The 13,165-nt window shown below is 51.3% G+C and overlaps 2 protein-coding genes across 5 annotated transcripts in view; one reads left to right on the top strand and one right to left on the bottom strand.

Moving 5' to 3' along the window:
* Positions 1 to 4,749, top strand: part of LOXL2 (lysyl oxidase like 2) — a 51,831-nt gene extending 47,082 nt beyond the window's left edge. For 2 of the 4 annotated variants that reach the window (XM_023940728.2, XM_086865372.1), the window contains 3 exons: positions 6 to 117; positions 1,664 to 1,739; positions 1,878 to 4,749. In XM_023940728.2, the coding sequence (XP_023796496.1) occupies positions 6 to 117; positions 1,664 to 1,739; positions 1,878 to 2,049 (360 nt within the window). In that variant the 3' untranslated portion in view covers positions 2,050 to 4,749. Of the gene's footprint in view, positions 1 to 5; positions 118 to 1,663; positions 1,836 to 1,877 lie in introns of those variants that run through there. The other 2 variants (XR_015279738.1, XM_086865371.1) reach the window with 2 other exon arrangements.
* On the bottom strand, positions 2,191 to 11,527 carry R3HCC1 (R3H domain and coiled-coil containing 1). The gene is made up of 8 exons (XM_086865369.1): positions 11,392 to 11,527; positions 10,274 to 10,385; positions 9,360 to 9,497; positions 7,712 to 8,807; positions 7,359 to 7,531; positions 5,843 to 5,913; positions 5,066 to 5,161; positions 2,191 to 3,651 (listed from the first exon to the last, which is right to left on the bottom strand). Exons 2-8 carry the CDS (start codon positions 10,366 to 10,368, stop codon positions 3,503 to 3,505), a joined length of 1,818 nt encoding a protein of 605 aa, XP_086721495.1. The 5' UTR covers positions 10,369 to 10,385; positions 11,392 to 11,527; the 3' UTR covers positions 2,191 to 3,502.
* Positions 11,528 to 13,165: the final 1,638 nt, after the last annotated feature.

The raw sequence follows: 13,165 nt of genomic DNA, 5'->3' as shown, positions 1-13,165 counted from the left end.
CCCAGGTGGTGATCAACCCCAACTACGAGGTGGCAGAGTCAGATTATTCCAACAATGTCATGAAATGCCGGAGCCGCTACGACGGGCAGCGCATCTGGATGTACAACTGCCATATAGGTGAGGGCTGGGAATCCTCCAGGGATGCTCTAAGGATTCCTCTTACACCAGGAATTCAGTGTTTCCCCCTCATGAAAAGCTCTGTTGCAATCCCAGTGCTGGCACAATCGGCCTGGGAAATCCCTTCTTCTCAAAAATCAAATTATTTTGCCAAGCTGAGATCTCTTTGGATCACAAAGCCTCTCTTGGAAAATGAACAAAGCCTGGAAAAGAGCCCGCTGTGCCAGGCAGGAATTAAAATGTCCCTGGAATGTCAGGGAAATGTCTTGTTTTCTTGGAAAAAAATGTAAAATATTCTCATATTTTTGGCCATAGAAATATTAAAACCAAACTAATTTAGATTTGGCTTAGTTCATTATCAAAACCATTTCTATATGGAATCAACTTGGAGGCTTTTTAGGACTGGTTTTACCACAGAAAATGAATTAACACAACTCCCAGCTCCAAATAAAGCTGGCTCTGAAAATTCCCTTCTTCAAGGAATGTTTTTCCTAGTGGAAAAAAAACCCCAAAAACACTTAACCACTGATTTTTCTCATTATTTTGTTGGGATTTTAGCAGAAAATTCTCATCTTGTGTGTCACATTTCAGACTGTGGCCTAGCTGAGGGAAGTGAAGCCCATTGCAGCTGTTGCATGGGTTCTGCAGCTGAGCCGGGAGATATTTGTAATTAAAAACAAAAGGTTGAACTTCCATTTTGTCCTAATTCAATAGAAAGGAGGGTCTGGTTTGGTTCTGAGCAAACCAAGGGTTTGGTTACAAACTGAGCCCTCACAGGCCTCGCTAGGCCTCGCTTTAGTTCTGTGGTTTTAGGCACCAAAGTGGTGAAATTTGGGGATCTCGGTCTTGCAAATCCGCAAAAAATCCCAACTCAGCCCTGCTGGGGCCTCCAGGCTGTGCCAGGCAGCCCCAATTACCCCAAACCTTTAAGGCCTTCATTTCCAGGGTGCTGGTTCCACCCAATCCCTGTGTTCCTGAGTGTTTTCCCTGTGCTTTCCCGTATTCCCAAATGCTTTCCCATGGTCTCCTGGTGTTCCCAAGTGTTCTCCTCATGCTTTCCCAGTGTTCCCAAGTGTTTTTCCCTGTACTTTCCAAGTTCCAAAATGCTTTTCCCTGCTCACCCTGTGCTTTCCCAGTGTTCCCAAATTTTTTCCTGTGCTCTCCCAGTGTTCCTGGGTGTCTTCCTGTGCTCTCCCCGTGTTCCCAACTGTTTTCCTGTGCCCTCCTGGTGTTCCAGAGTGTTTTTCCCTCTCCTGGTGTTCCCAAGTACTTTTCCCTGCTCCGGTGCTCTCCTGCTGTTCCCAAGTGTTTTCCCCATGCTTTCCCAATGTTCCCCAGCTTTCCCTGTTCCTGAGTGTTTTTCCCATGTGCTTCTGGTGTTCCTGAGTGGTTTTCCCTCTCCCAGTGTTCCCAAGTGTTTTTCCCATGCCCTCCTGATGTTCCTGAATGTTTTTCCCATGCTTTCCCGATGTTCCTGAGCTCTCCCTGTTCCCGAGTGTTTTTCCCTACTCCAGCTCACACCTTGCTCTCCCTGTGGCCTCTCCAGGTGGTTCCTTCAGCGAGGAGACGGAGCAGAAGTTTGACCACTTCAGGGGACTCACAAATAACAACGTGTCAGCCCGGTAGAATTCCCACTAATTTAAGGAAGCCAGGACTCCTGCTCCGGCCCTTCCTGAACCACTGCACCCCCAGGAAATCAAGCCTCACTCAAACTCTGAATTTCAGGTGAATCATTCCTGAAGAAGCCTCTCCCTTCCCAGTTTTTTAGGTGCTCCTGCAATTCCAGCCCCGCTCCTGGTGGGAGCTTCCAGCTCTCCTCAGCTCCAGCTCTTCACCATTCCAAAGATTTCTCCCGCACTTTGCAGCACTCCTCGCCTCAGGTGGGTCCCAGCCACCCAAAATTGCCTTTATCCTTCATTTCCAAGGTGTTAGTTGGGAATTTTCAGCTCTTTTCCAGTCCCAATGCCTCTGCTCGTGCTGCTGCTTCCTGTGCTCAGCTTCGACTCCAGCTCAGCAAGGAAATACAAGGAAAGGAAGAAGAAAAAAGGTAAAAAGGAAAAAAAAAGGAGCAGCTTTTTGCGAGCAGAACAGTGTAAAGCTGAATTTAATACTGCAGTGAAACGCTTAGATCCAACAACCGCCACTCCGGAGGGGAGCAAACGCAGAACATGGAATTTCGCATGGAATTTCACATGGAGCCAAAGCTCCCCGAAGTGAGCCCTCAGCACCCAGAACTCGGCAGATTCCGAGGGATGAGGCCTCTGGGCTGGAAATTCCCATCCCAACAGGTGCTGTGCCCATCCAGGAATCGCCTCTTGCCGGGATACACAATTTATTTTTTTTTTAAAGGATGAATTAGCCAGGGTGTCGTATCCTTGTGCACCTTGCAGAGGGAATTCCTGGCTCTCATGCCCAGGGATCTGCTCCTGAGGGAATTCTCAGTGCTCCTCTGTTTGTTTGAGGACACACTTTGCTAGAGAGCTCCAATAAAAACCTTTTCCCTGGAAAAAAAAAACAACCAAAAATCCCTTCAGAAGCCCTTGGTGTATTTCTCTTCACAATTCCTGGAAGTTTGGGGATTTTCCCCCTTTTCTCCAACCAAAGTCATCTGGAATTCCAGCTGATTCCACAGGGGATTCCAACAGGCTGCAAACTTCCCCAAAACCCCACCTCACAGGGATTGTTGTGAGGCTTAAAAATGCAGAAATATTTGTGGAGTTTTTGTCATTTCTCTGTGGTGCAGACAGCAGCTGGCAAAGGGTTTTAACCTCCTGGCCACCAGAAAATTCCATTTTTCCCTCAGAATTCCAGACTGGAGCGCAAGCAGAGCCTGGATGGGGTTGGAAGTTCATTTTAAACCCAGCTCTGGGCACACCAGCACAGACAAATTCTGGAGTTTTTTCTTCCCCCAAATGAGAAGATCCCAACTTTCCTCAACAATGGGGAAGTTCAGGCTCTTGAAACTCTGTAAATCAGGAAAAAATTCCCTAAAACTTGGATTCACTGCCTGTCAATTCTCTGGGATATCCGAACAGCAACGCTACAACAAATGTGGAACAGATTTTTGAACTCCTGCCCTTGCTTAGAGTTGAATTTTGGCCAAAAATATTTTAATTTTCTTACTCTTAATGCCTTTGTTTTGTTGTTTTTTTTTTGTTTTGGGGTTTTTTTGTTTTGTTTTTTGGGTTTTTTTTTTTGAAAACAGAGCAGGAATAAGGAATAAATAAACCACCTCATTCCTGAACAAGAAACCTTTCCCATTCCCAACTTTTCCAAGCCGGTGCCGATCCATAAAGGAAGAGCCCCGTGGCACTGCCTGTTCTGCATGCATTTAATAGCACAGCCATGCTTATCTTTACAGCCTTTTTTGGGTTTTTTTTGGGGATTATTCCTCCTGATCCAAAGCTTCTGGTTGGAAAACTTCAGTCCCTGTGGCTTCCTGCTGCCTCTGCTTCCAGCCCAGGGCGTGGGACACGAGTCTCCTGGCCACGGCCGTGTCCGTCTGCGGCCTCTCTTTTCCCAGATGGAGAAGTTCTAGGGAAAAATGGGAAAAATGGGAAAAAATTATCCAGCTGGGCCTTGGTCAGGGAGAAATTTGTGGTTAAATCGTAAAAATCAGCTTTTTTTTTTTCTTGCTGTTTTATTTGTTTATGAACATCAAATCTTTCTGTCTCTGAATAAATTGTTGGGGTTTTTTTTTTTCCAGGAAGATGGAATTCCATGTTTTGCAGTGGAATTGCTTGGTCGCCATAAAGTTTCAGGTCTTTTCTGCTGTGTGGAAAATTGTTGCCCATCCTCTTCCAGGAATTATTCCTGTAAAAACTCCCAACATCCCATCCCTGTGAGAAACCCAGGCAATTTATCCATTTACCCATAAAGCTTGATCCCAAATTGAAACTCCTCAAAACCAGCTGCTGAAATCCTTGGAAAACAGCAAGGAAAAAAAAAAAATCTGCATTTTAAATTATATTTAAGTATTTCAGATAACTTGGGAATCCCCTTGTTCAGTGCCTTCCATTTTTTTGGATTGCCGCAATTCTATCTACAAGGGATAAATTAATAATTAACAGTAATTTGGATTTGGGGGGGTTCTGCTTGTTTTTACAAAAGTTTCATTCATTAAAAAAAACCTAAAAAATTTAAAAAGAGATACTGTCAGCTAATTAAAATCCAAATTTGTATTTGGAAAAAAATCTATTGAAACTGGATACCAACAGAACTTATGTTTAATTCTTATATTTAATTCTTACTTTTAATTTAACCAGATTCAGAAGAGTGAATAAATGAAAAAAAACAGATGAAGGGGAGATGCAAATAAAGTGAATTTTTGGATGTTTCCTTTCAATCCAGCAGTGCTGCAAACTGGGGAATTTGTGACAGTGTCCCTTGAAAGGGTTAAAATTGGAATTGATTCTGACTGCAGCAAGCTGGAAAATCCCAGGAATTGTTGGTTCAGGGTCTCTGCTGCTGCTGAGGTTCGTGGCTTTGCTTTCCTGTGGCAACTGGACCTGATCAATCTGATTGAAAGGCAATGAAATCAATCAATCAATCAATCATTGGTAATCAGTCAACTGCTATTCACGGCTCAGCTTCACCATTTCTCCTTCCTGAATAAAATTATGCCAACCACGAGATTGGGTTTGTCTCCTTTGGATGGTGCAGGGTGAGAGGGGAGAGAAAATTCCTGGGAAATTCCAAAAAAATCCCCATTCTAGCATGGCCCTTCCCTTCCAATTCCCCAAATGAGCAGCATATTACACCAAAAAACAAAAATTAAAAAAAAATTTAATCTGAATTCCAGCAAAATTCCACAGCCAAGAGATCCATCAAAAACCCAAGAAAGCAGAAAAATATGAATTATGAATTTGGATATGAATTTGTCATCTGTGCCCATCAGGACTGGGAAAGCAAAGGAATGGGGGATGGATTTTAGGGAATTTGGCCTTACTTGGTCTCTGCAGGGCCTTGATCTTGGATTGTTTGGTGGCGTGGATCAGGGGCCGGATCTTCAGGCAGGGATAACGGCGGCCCAGGGCTTGGGATGCTGCAAGGAACAGGAAAAGCTGGGATTAATACCCCAAAAAAATCAAATTGTGGTGCAAGAACGCTCAGTAATTCCAGTGTTTGCTCAAAAGTTGGATTAAAGCAGCTGAAGTCATGCTGGGCACTGCAGGAAGAATTCAAAAAATAGAAAAAATTGTTCTTTTAAAAGAGTCTTGGCACTTTTAGAGGAAATCCCAAAAAACAGAGCAGAAGTTGTTGGGATACAGGAGGATGGAAACCCCTCCAGGGCTGGCTCTGAGCTGAATTTGGGGCGTTTATTCCTCAAAAAAATGAGTTTCCCCAGAGTTTTGGTGCCATCCCACTCCCAATGTCCCTGGCAGGGGACTGGATGCTTGTAGGAATTTTTTTTCTGGTTATAAAAGCCAAAAAAGTGGGAAAAAATAAGTGGAAAAACCAGTTTATTATCATTATTTGTAATGTCTAAGAGCGCATCCAGGTACATCCAAGGCAATTAAATTAAAAACAAAAAAAATTTAATTAAAAAATTTAGAAGTTTTCCCATCCTGGAAATTTCAGCTTCCCAAAACCTTTCCAGGATGGAAAGGAACAGAAAAAAAAAAAAAATAAAGGGAGAAGCCAAACAAAATCTCTCTGCAAACTCAGTTCTGAGCATTGAGAAGGGGCTGGGAGCTCTGGGATGCATCAATCCCACCCCAAATACCTGTGGAGAGGCTGGAAAAGATTCCCAGGGCGTGGGTATCATCCACCCACTGGATTTTGAAGCCGCTCTCGCTGCAAGAAACAAGGATAATTTGAATTAATGTCAAGAAAAATGAAGCCCCAGTAAAACCCAGCAGCCCCAGGAAAGGTTTTCAGTGTTTTATGGGGACAGCTGGTGTTTCCCAAAGCATTATTCCCATTTTAAATGAGGGAAAAGGGCAGGAAAAGAAGGGAAAAAGGACATTAAATGTGCCCTTTTCAATGCCACAATGTGAAATTACCCTAAAATTCTCCTTTTCCTCCCAAACCCAACCTCAAGTTTCAGGGATTGGCTTCCAGCACCAAAATATTGTCATTTTTGAAGTGTTTCCTAGGCAGAACAATAAAAAACAAGGGATTGATGAAGTGGGTTTGGGGTGAAAAATCTCATAAAGGGTCAGTGGAAAATGGGAATTTGGCAGCAGGAATTCAAAGCTTTCCTGCAGCACAAGAATTCCAATCCACTGTTCCGCTGGATCCATCCTTTTCCAGCTCTGCTTCACTCCCAGAGAATGGGAAAATAAATGTGAGGAAGCATCCCCAGTACAGGAAGAATTATTTAAAATACAGTTTTAAGGAATGATTTAAAGAGAATTTTAAAACAGAATTTATTTGGTTTAATTTAAGGGATTTGTAGAGGGAATTTTTTATATCTAATCCAGGAATTATCCTGAGAGAGGAGGAGAAAAACAGGGGAAGAACTCAGACCTGGACCCAGCTCTGCTCTCACCAAAGAATTATTTAAAATATCGTTTTAAATAATAATATAATTTAAAAATGTAATTATTTGGTTTAATTGAAGAGATCTGTAGAGGGAATTTACATATTTAATCCAGGAATTATCCCAGGAGAGGGGGAAGGAGGGAAGGAAGGAGGGAAGGAGGGAAGGCAGGAAGGCAGGGAGGGAGGGAGGGAGGGAAGGAGGGAGGGAGGGAGGACTCAGAGCTGGACCCAGCTCTGCCTTCACAGATGAATTATTTTAAATATAGTTTTAAATAATAATTTAAATATAATTTTTAAATGTAATTATTTGGTTTAATTGAAGAGATCTGTAGAGGAAATTTCTGTATCTAATCCAGGAATTATCCCAGGAGAGGAAAACAGGGAAAGGTGCCTTTTACAGGAGTGAGAGGAACTCAGAGCTGGGCCCAGCCCTTGGTTCTGCCTCCAATCCAACCTCATTCCCTGGATTTCCCAGTTTTATCCCCAGGATAAAACAAGGATCCTTTTCCTTGGAAACTCTGATGTTTTCACTCAGGAACCACAAAAACATCTACAAAGCACCTGGGTGAAGCCAGGCCGGGCCTGGCTGTGGATACCAGGGGGTTAAAGCCAGGCTTTAAACCTGGCCTAAACTGCAGGAACAGCCCCTCTGAGGCACACCAGGAGGGGAAGGAGAAACTTATTCACAAATTTTGTTGCCAATCCCAGGCTGACTCTGCTCCCTGGCCTGCTGAGGGTCCCGGGGCATCACTCACTGGAAATCAGAGAATATTCCCATCAGGTCCTCGGTTCTCAGGGATGAGGGGAAGTCGTAGATCTCGGTGACGTGGCCCAAGTCCCCCTCACAGATCTGGGCCTCTCCGTAGCCGCAATAATCCACGCTGATCCTCTCGATGTTGATGTCCTTCACTGTCAAATTCCCAACAATCTGGGGAAGATCCAAAGCAGGAATTAAAAATTAAAGCAATGAGCCAGGGTTGAGTTTCACCCCCTCAGAGCCCAGTCCTCACCTCGGCCACTCCAACCCAGCTCTGCACCACCCAGGACGTGCAATCTCCTCCCAGGCACTGATTCCTTCCCCTCTTTTCCCGATTTTTCCTCCAATCACCTCTGCCAGGAGCTCTGCTGTGCAGTCGTCCTCGAGGCCGCTCTGCCTCGTCCCCTCTCTGTTCCCTGCAGCCAAATCCAGGCCCTTCCACAGTGCCTCGGCCACATCTGAGTGCTCCTTGTCCTCCTGCTCCTCCTCCATCCTGCCTTGGATCTGCACCAGAGCGCCGGCATCGCCACCACGGAGCGGCTCAGGAGCAGCCAGGGCCTCACCTGGGCCTCCCACAACCTTCTGGAACGCTGGAAGTTCTGGAACATTCTGGAGAGGTTTCTGCTCCCCCTGGGCAGTGCCGGGGCTCTCCAGCATGGAAAAGCTCCAGCCTCCCTCCTTGGTGCTCCTGGAATCCCGGTCTCCAGGAGGGGATTCGTTCCTGCTGCTCTCCAGGCTCTGGATTTCCAGCACCGGGGACTCTACCACAGCCAGCTCTGTCTGGCTGCCACCGTGGTTTTCCAAAGGGAAGGAGCCTTTCCCATGCTCCGACCCTCCGGAATCGCAGCTCTGAGGGTTTTCCTCTTGGAATTGGCTGCCTTCTGGAATGGCTGTGTTGGCAGGGCCCGACTCTCGCTCCTCGGGTGGGTGTTTGTTGTGTCCAGAAGACAGGGAATGGGAACAGTCTTTATCCCGACATTCCTGCTCGCAGGAATCCTGGCTATTCCCTAGGGATGCCTCCTCTTCCTCACACAGAGGAAGCTCGGTGCCACCTTTTTCTGGAACATTCTCCTCCTCAGGCTCCTGCTGCTTCCCAGGGCTGCCTCCATCCTTGCCCACCTCCTGCTGGGCGACCCCGACAGAATTTTTGGGGCAGTTTTCACCTCCTGGAGCGGCGTCCCCATCCTGCTCCGCCCCGGGGCTCTCCCGCTCCCTCCAATTCGCCTTTTTCCGGATCCCTTTGGGCACGTACAGGGCTTTGTCTGGCTTCCTCCTGGGCGGCCTGGTGATCCTGCCCGAGCCCACGGCAGCGCGGGAATTGTCACCGTGGGTGTCCCCGGGGTGGCGTGGCCGGGCCCCCCGCCCCCCCCGGCCCCAGGGCTGTGCCGGCCGCTGCGGCCGAGGGTTGGCCCCCGGTTTTTGGTCACTCGTGGTCTCGGTGGGAAGCCTGGGAAGGAGAGGATGAGGAGAGGTGAGCGGAGGAAGCCCAGGGATGGGGGGTGGAAAAGGAGGAGAAGCATCAAATTCACAAAGGGAATTTGTTCTGTAGGATCTGGGAAGTGCTGTCGGTATTGGAGACCTTAAATGGGAAACGGTGACTTCATGCTTGATGCAAGGGCTGAGAGAGCTGGGAATGTTCACCTGGAGAAGGGAAAGCTCCAGGGAGAGCTCAGAGCCCCTTGCAGGGCCTGAAGGGGCTCCAGGAGAGCTGGAGAGGGACTGGGGACAAGGGATAGAGGGACAGGACACAGGGAATGGCTCCCGCTGCCAGAGGGCAGAGATGGATGGGATATTGGGATGAAATTCCTGGCTGGGATGGAATTCCCAGAGCATCTGGAAGTGCCCAAGGCCCGGCTGGACAGGGCCTGGAACAGCCTGGGACAGTGGGAGGTGACCCCAGAAGATAACAAAGGGTGGCACTGGGAGTTTTGGGTCCCTCCCAAACCATTCCAGGATTCCATGGCCGTTGTCAGCCCCAAGGCAGGGGAGCACAGCTCACCTGACGGCCGAGTGACAAATGACTGTCCTCCTCCTCCAGCCCTCTCCCACCGAGAAGCTGCTCAACAATTCCATGTTTTCCACGGTGCGATGGATCAGGTACCTGAGGCGGCTGGGCAGGGGCGGGAACAGGAGCACCCTGAAAGGAGACACGGCTCAGGGCATCAGAAACGTGCAGGAAGGGATGGGAATGCTGGAAAAATCAAACCACCTCGTCCCCAAGTCATTCCCAGCATGGGATTTAAATCAGAAAAAACAGCCGAGCAGGATTTGATGTTATTGAAGAGCACAAATCCCTTCCCAGATTTGCAGCCAGACACATTTTACACATAAAACAGAGCAAGGCGAGGCTGGGAATGCCTGACCCCAAGGCCTGGACTCGCATTCCTGCTGTATCCATATGGGAAAGGCTGGGAAGCACCAGCAGAAAGCTGCTACTGATCCCCTTCCTCCAGTCCCACTCCAGAAACCAGGAATAACCCAAGACTGGATAAACAAACCCCACGTTCAGTGTCACTGCTGTCATTTGTCCCCAAGTGTTTGACAGCTGCACAGGGAATTCCTCTGCCAAATGTTTTAAAATAAAATAAAAAAGCACTGAAACAAATACTGATGGTCACAGCCTGCTGGCAGGGAGCTGAGCTCAGCACTGCCCCTGCTCCTGCCCAGCACCCCAGGGTCAGCTCCTGGGCTGGGAGCAGATCCAGGTGCAACCAGGCTGAACAGTAAAAGCCACAAAACACTGCCTGAAGGTGTGGCCGGAGGAAGGGATCCCACACCGAGCCCAGTACAGGGAGCTCCCCAGGCAGACCCCAAATGCTGCTGCTTTCACCCCAGGAAAACGAAGCAAAGCCTGAGCTGCAGTCCCAGCGTGTCCCTGCAGCTGCCAGGGGCTCCCTCCAGGCCAGGACCCACCGCTGGTGCTGCCCCTGCAGCAGGAACTGCTCCAGCTCCTCCACGATCCTGCCCACGAACTCATCCTCGCTGGGAGACAGGAAAACACCGTCCATGGAGAGCAGCAAGGAGCCTGGAGGGGACAGGGACACTCCTGGGGGACAGGGACACACGTGGGGGGAGACAGGGACACTCCTGGGGGGGCACAGGGACACTCCTGGGGGACAGGGACACTCCTGGGGGACAGGGACACACGTGGGGGGGGACAGGGACACACGTGGAAGGGACAGGGACACACGTGGAAGGGACAGGGGCACACGTGGAGGAGACAGGGACACAGGTGGGGGGGACAGGGACATTCCTGCAGGACAGGAACACTCTAGGGAACAGAAACACACGTGGCAGGGCCAGGGACACACCTGGAGGGGACAGGAACACACCTGGAGGGGACAGGGGCACATTCGGGGGACAGGGACACTCCTGGGGGGATTAGGAATACTCCTGGGGGGACAGGGACACACCTGGGGGGCACAGGGACACACCTGGGGGGGACAGGGACACACGTGGGGGGCACAGGGACACTCCTGGGGGACAGGGACACACCTGGGGGGGACAGGGACACCCGTGGTGGGGACAGGGACACTCCTGGGGGGATTAGGAACACTCCTGGGGGGACAGGGACACACGTGGTGGGGACAGGGACACATTTTGGGGGGGCCAGGGACACACGCGGGACAGCCGCAAACCCCCGCCCATGGATGCCCAACGCCCCCTACAAATCTCAGCCGCTCCCCCGTGCTGGCCCCGTGTGCACCTCGTTATCCCCCACCCCAAAATCCCCCATCCCCAGCCATCCCCAAATCTCCCTGTCCTGCCCATTCCCAGCTTCTCTGCACCCCTCTATCCCCCGGGCACCCCCATCCCAGATGATCTCTGCATCCCCTCTCTTCCCGCTGTCCCCCCAGCGCCACGTGCCGCCTCCAGTCCCCATCATCATCATCATCATCATCATCATCATCGTCATTAGCATCACTGCCCCCACCCCCGAGGCCCCCATCGCTCCCATCCCCGGCCCCACCGCACCCCCACTCCCGCACCCCGGGGTCCCCCCGGCTCCGGCCGGGCCCCCCCGTCCTCACCGCCAGGCCCGGCCGGGGAGCGGATGCCGCCGCAGCGCCTGCGCCCGGAGCCGGCTCCTCCTCCTCGATCCCGGCTCCTCCTCCTGGATCCCGGCTCCTCCCCCTCGATCCCGGCTCCTCCTCCTGGATCCCGGCTCCTCCCCCTCGATCCCGGCTCCTCCCCCTCGATCCCGGCTCCTCCTCCTCGATCCCGGCTCGTCCCGCTCTGTCCTGGACCGTTCCGCCCCGTTCCAGCTCTTCCCCGCTGATCCGGAGCTTTTCCGTCCCGCTCCCGGCTCGTCCCGCTCGCTCTGGGCTCCTCTCGCCGTGTCCTGGCTTTTCTCCCCCATCCCGGTTCTGTCCCGCTCGATCCCGGTTCTGTCCCGATCGATCCCGGTTCTGTCCCCCTCGATCCCGGTTCTGTCCCGATCGATCCCGGTTCTGTCCCCCTCGATCCCGGTTCTGTCCCCCTCGATCCCGGTTCTGTCCTGATCGATCCCGGTTCTGTCCCGCTCGATCCCGGTTCTCGCTCCCCGTCCCAGCTCCATCCGAGCCATCCCCACGCCGGTGCCGGCCGGAGCTCCTGGCCCTGCTCTCCCCCGAGCCTCCCGGTCCTGCTCCAGCGCCGCTCTCCCAGCCCCGCTCCAGAATCGCCACCGGGATCGAGGCAGCCGGGGCTGATTTCACCCTGCCTGGAGCTGCTTCCCTGGAAAACCATCCCGGCCTTGGCTTCCCTGGAAAACCATCCCGGCCTCGGCTTCCCTGGAAAACCATCCTGGCCTCGGCTTCCCTGGAAAACCATCCTGGCCTCGGCTTTCCTGGGAAACCATCCCGGCCTCGGCTTCCCTGGGAAACCATCCCGGCCTCGGCTTCCCTGGAAAACCATCCCGGCCTCGGCTTTCCCGGAAAACCATCCCGGCTTCGGCTTTCCTGGGAAACCATCCCAGCCTCGGCTTCCCCTAGAAACCATCCCGGCCTCGGCTTCCCTGGGAAACCATCCCAGCCTCGGCTTTCCTTAGAAACCATCCTGGCCTCGGCTTCCCTGGGAAACCATCCCGGCCTCGGCTTTCCTTAGAAACCATCCCGGCCTCGGCTTCCCTGGAAAACCATCCCAGCCTCGGCTTCCCTGGGAAACCATCCCGGCCTCGGCTTCCCTGGGAAACCATCCCGGCCTTGGCTTCCCTGGGAAACCATCCCGGCCTCGGCTTCCCTGGAAAACCATCCCGGCTTCGGCTTTCCTTAGAAACCATCCCGGCCTCGGCTTCCCTGGAAAACCATCCCGGTGGGAAACCATCCCAGCCTTGGCTTCCCTGGAAAACCATCCTGGCCTCGGCTTTCCTTAGAAACCATCCCGGCCTCGGCTTCCCTGGGAAACCATCCCGGCCTCGGCTTTCCCGGGAAACCATCCCGGCCTCAGCTTCCCTGGAAAACCATCCTGGCCTCGGCTTTCCTTAGAAACCATCCCGGCCTCGGCTTCCCTGGAAAACCATCCTCAGGGAAACCATTTCCCTGATGAGAGGAGCAGCTTTCCAGCCTGGAAGCAACCAGGCACCAACCCCCAGCAGCCACATCCCATCTCCCTCCCCTGTGCTCATTTTCCCCTTTCTCTGTTTAAATCAATTCCTCCTAAAATTCCTGATTTTTTCTTGCTGAAAAATCGCTTTAAGGACAGCAGTCATTCCCTATCCCAGGCTGTCCCCTTGCAATTCCAGCTGGGATATTCCACAATTCCACATCTGCACAAATCACCTGTGCGGGGTTAATTCCCACACTCTCCCAGCCTAACACATTAAAA

This window comes from Cyanistes caeruleus, chromosome 29, assembly GCF_971803275.1.
Source record: "Cyanistes caeruleus chromosome 29, bCyaCae1.hap1.1, whole genome shotgun sequence".
Lineage (NCBI taxonomy): Eukaryota > Metazoa > Chordata > Aves > Passeriformes > Paridae > Cyanistes > Cyanistes caeruleus.
The sequence above is the reverse complement of the archived record's forward strand: the minus strand, read 5'-3'. Positions and strand labels throughout refer to the sequence as shown.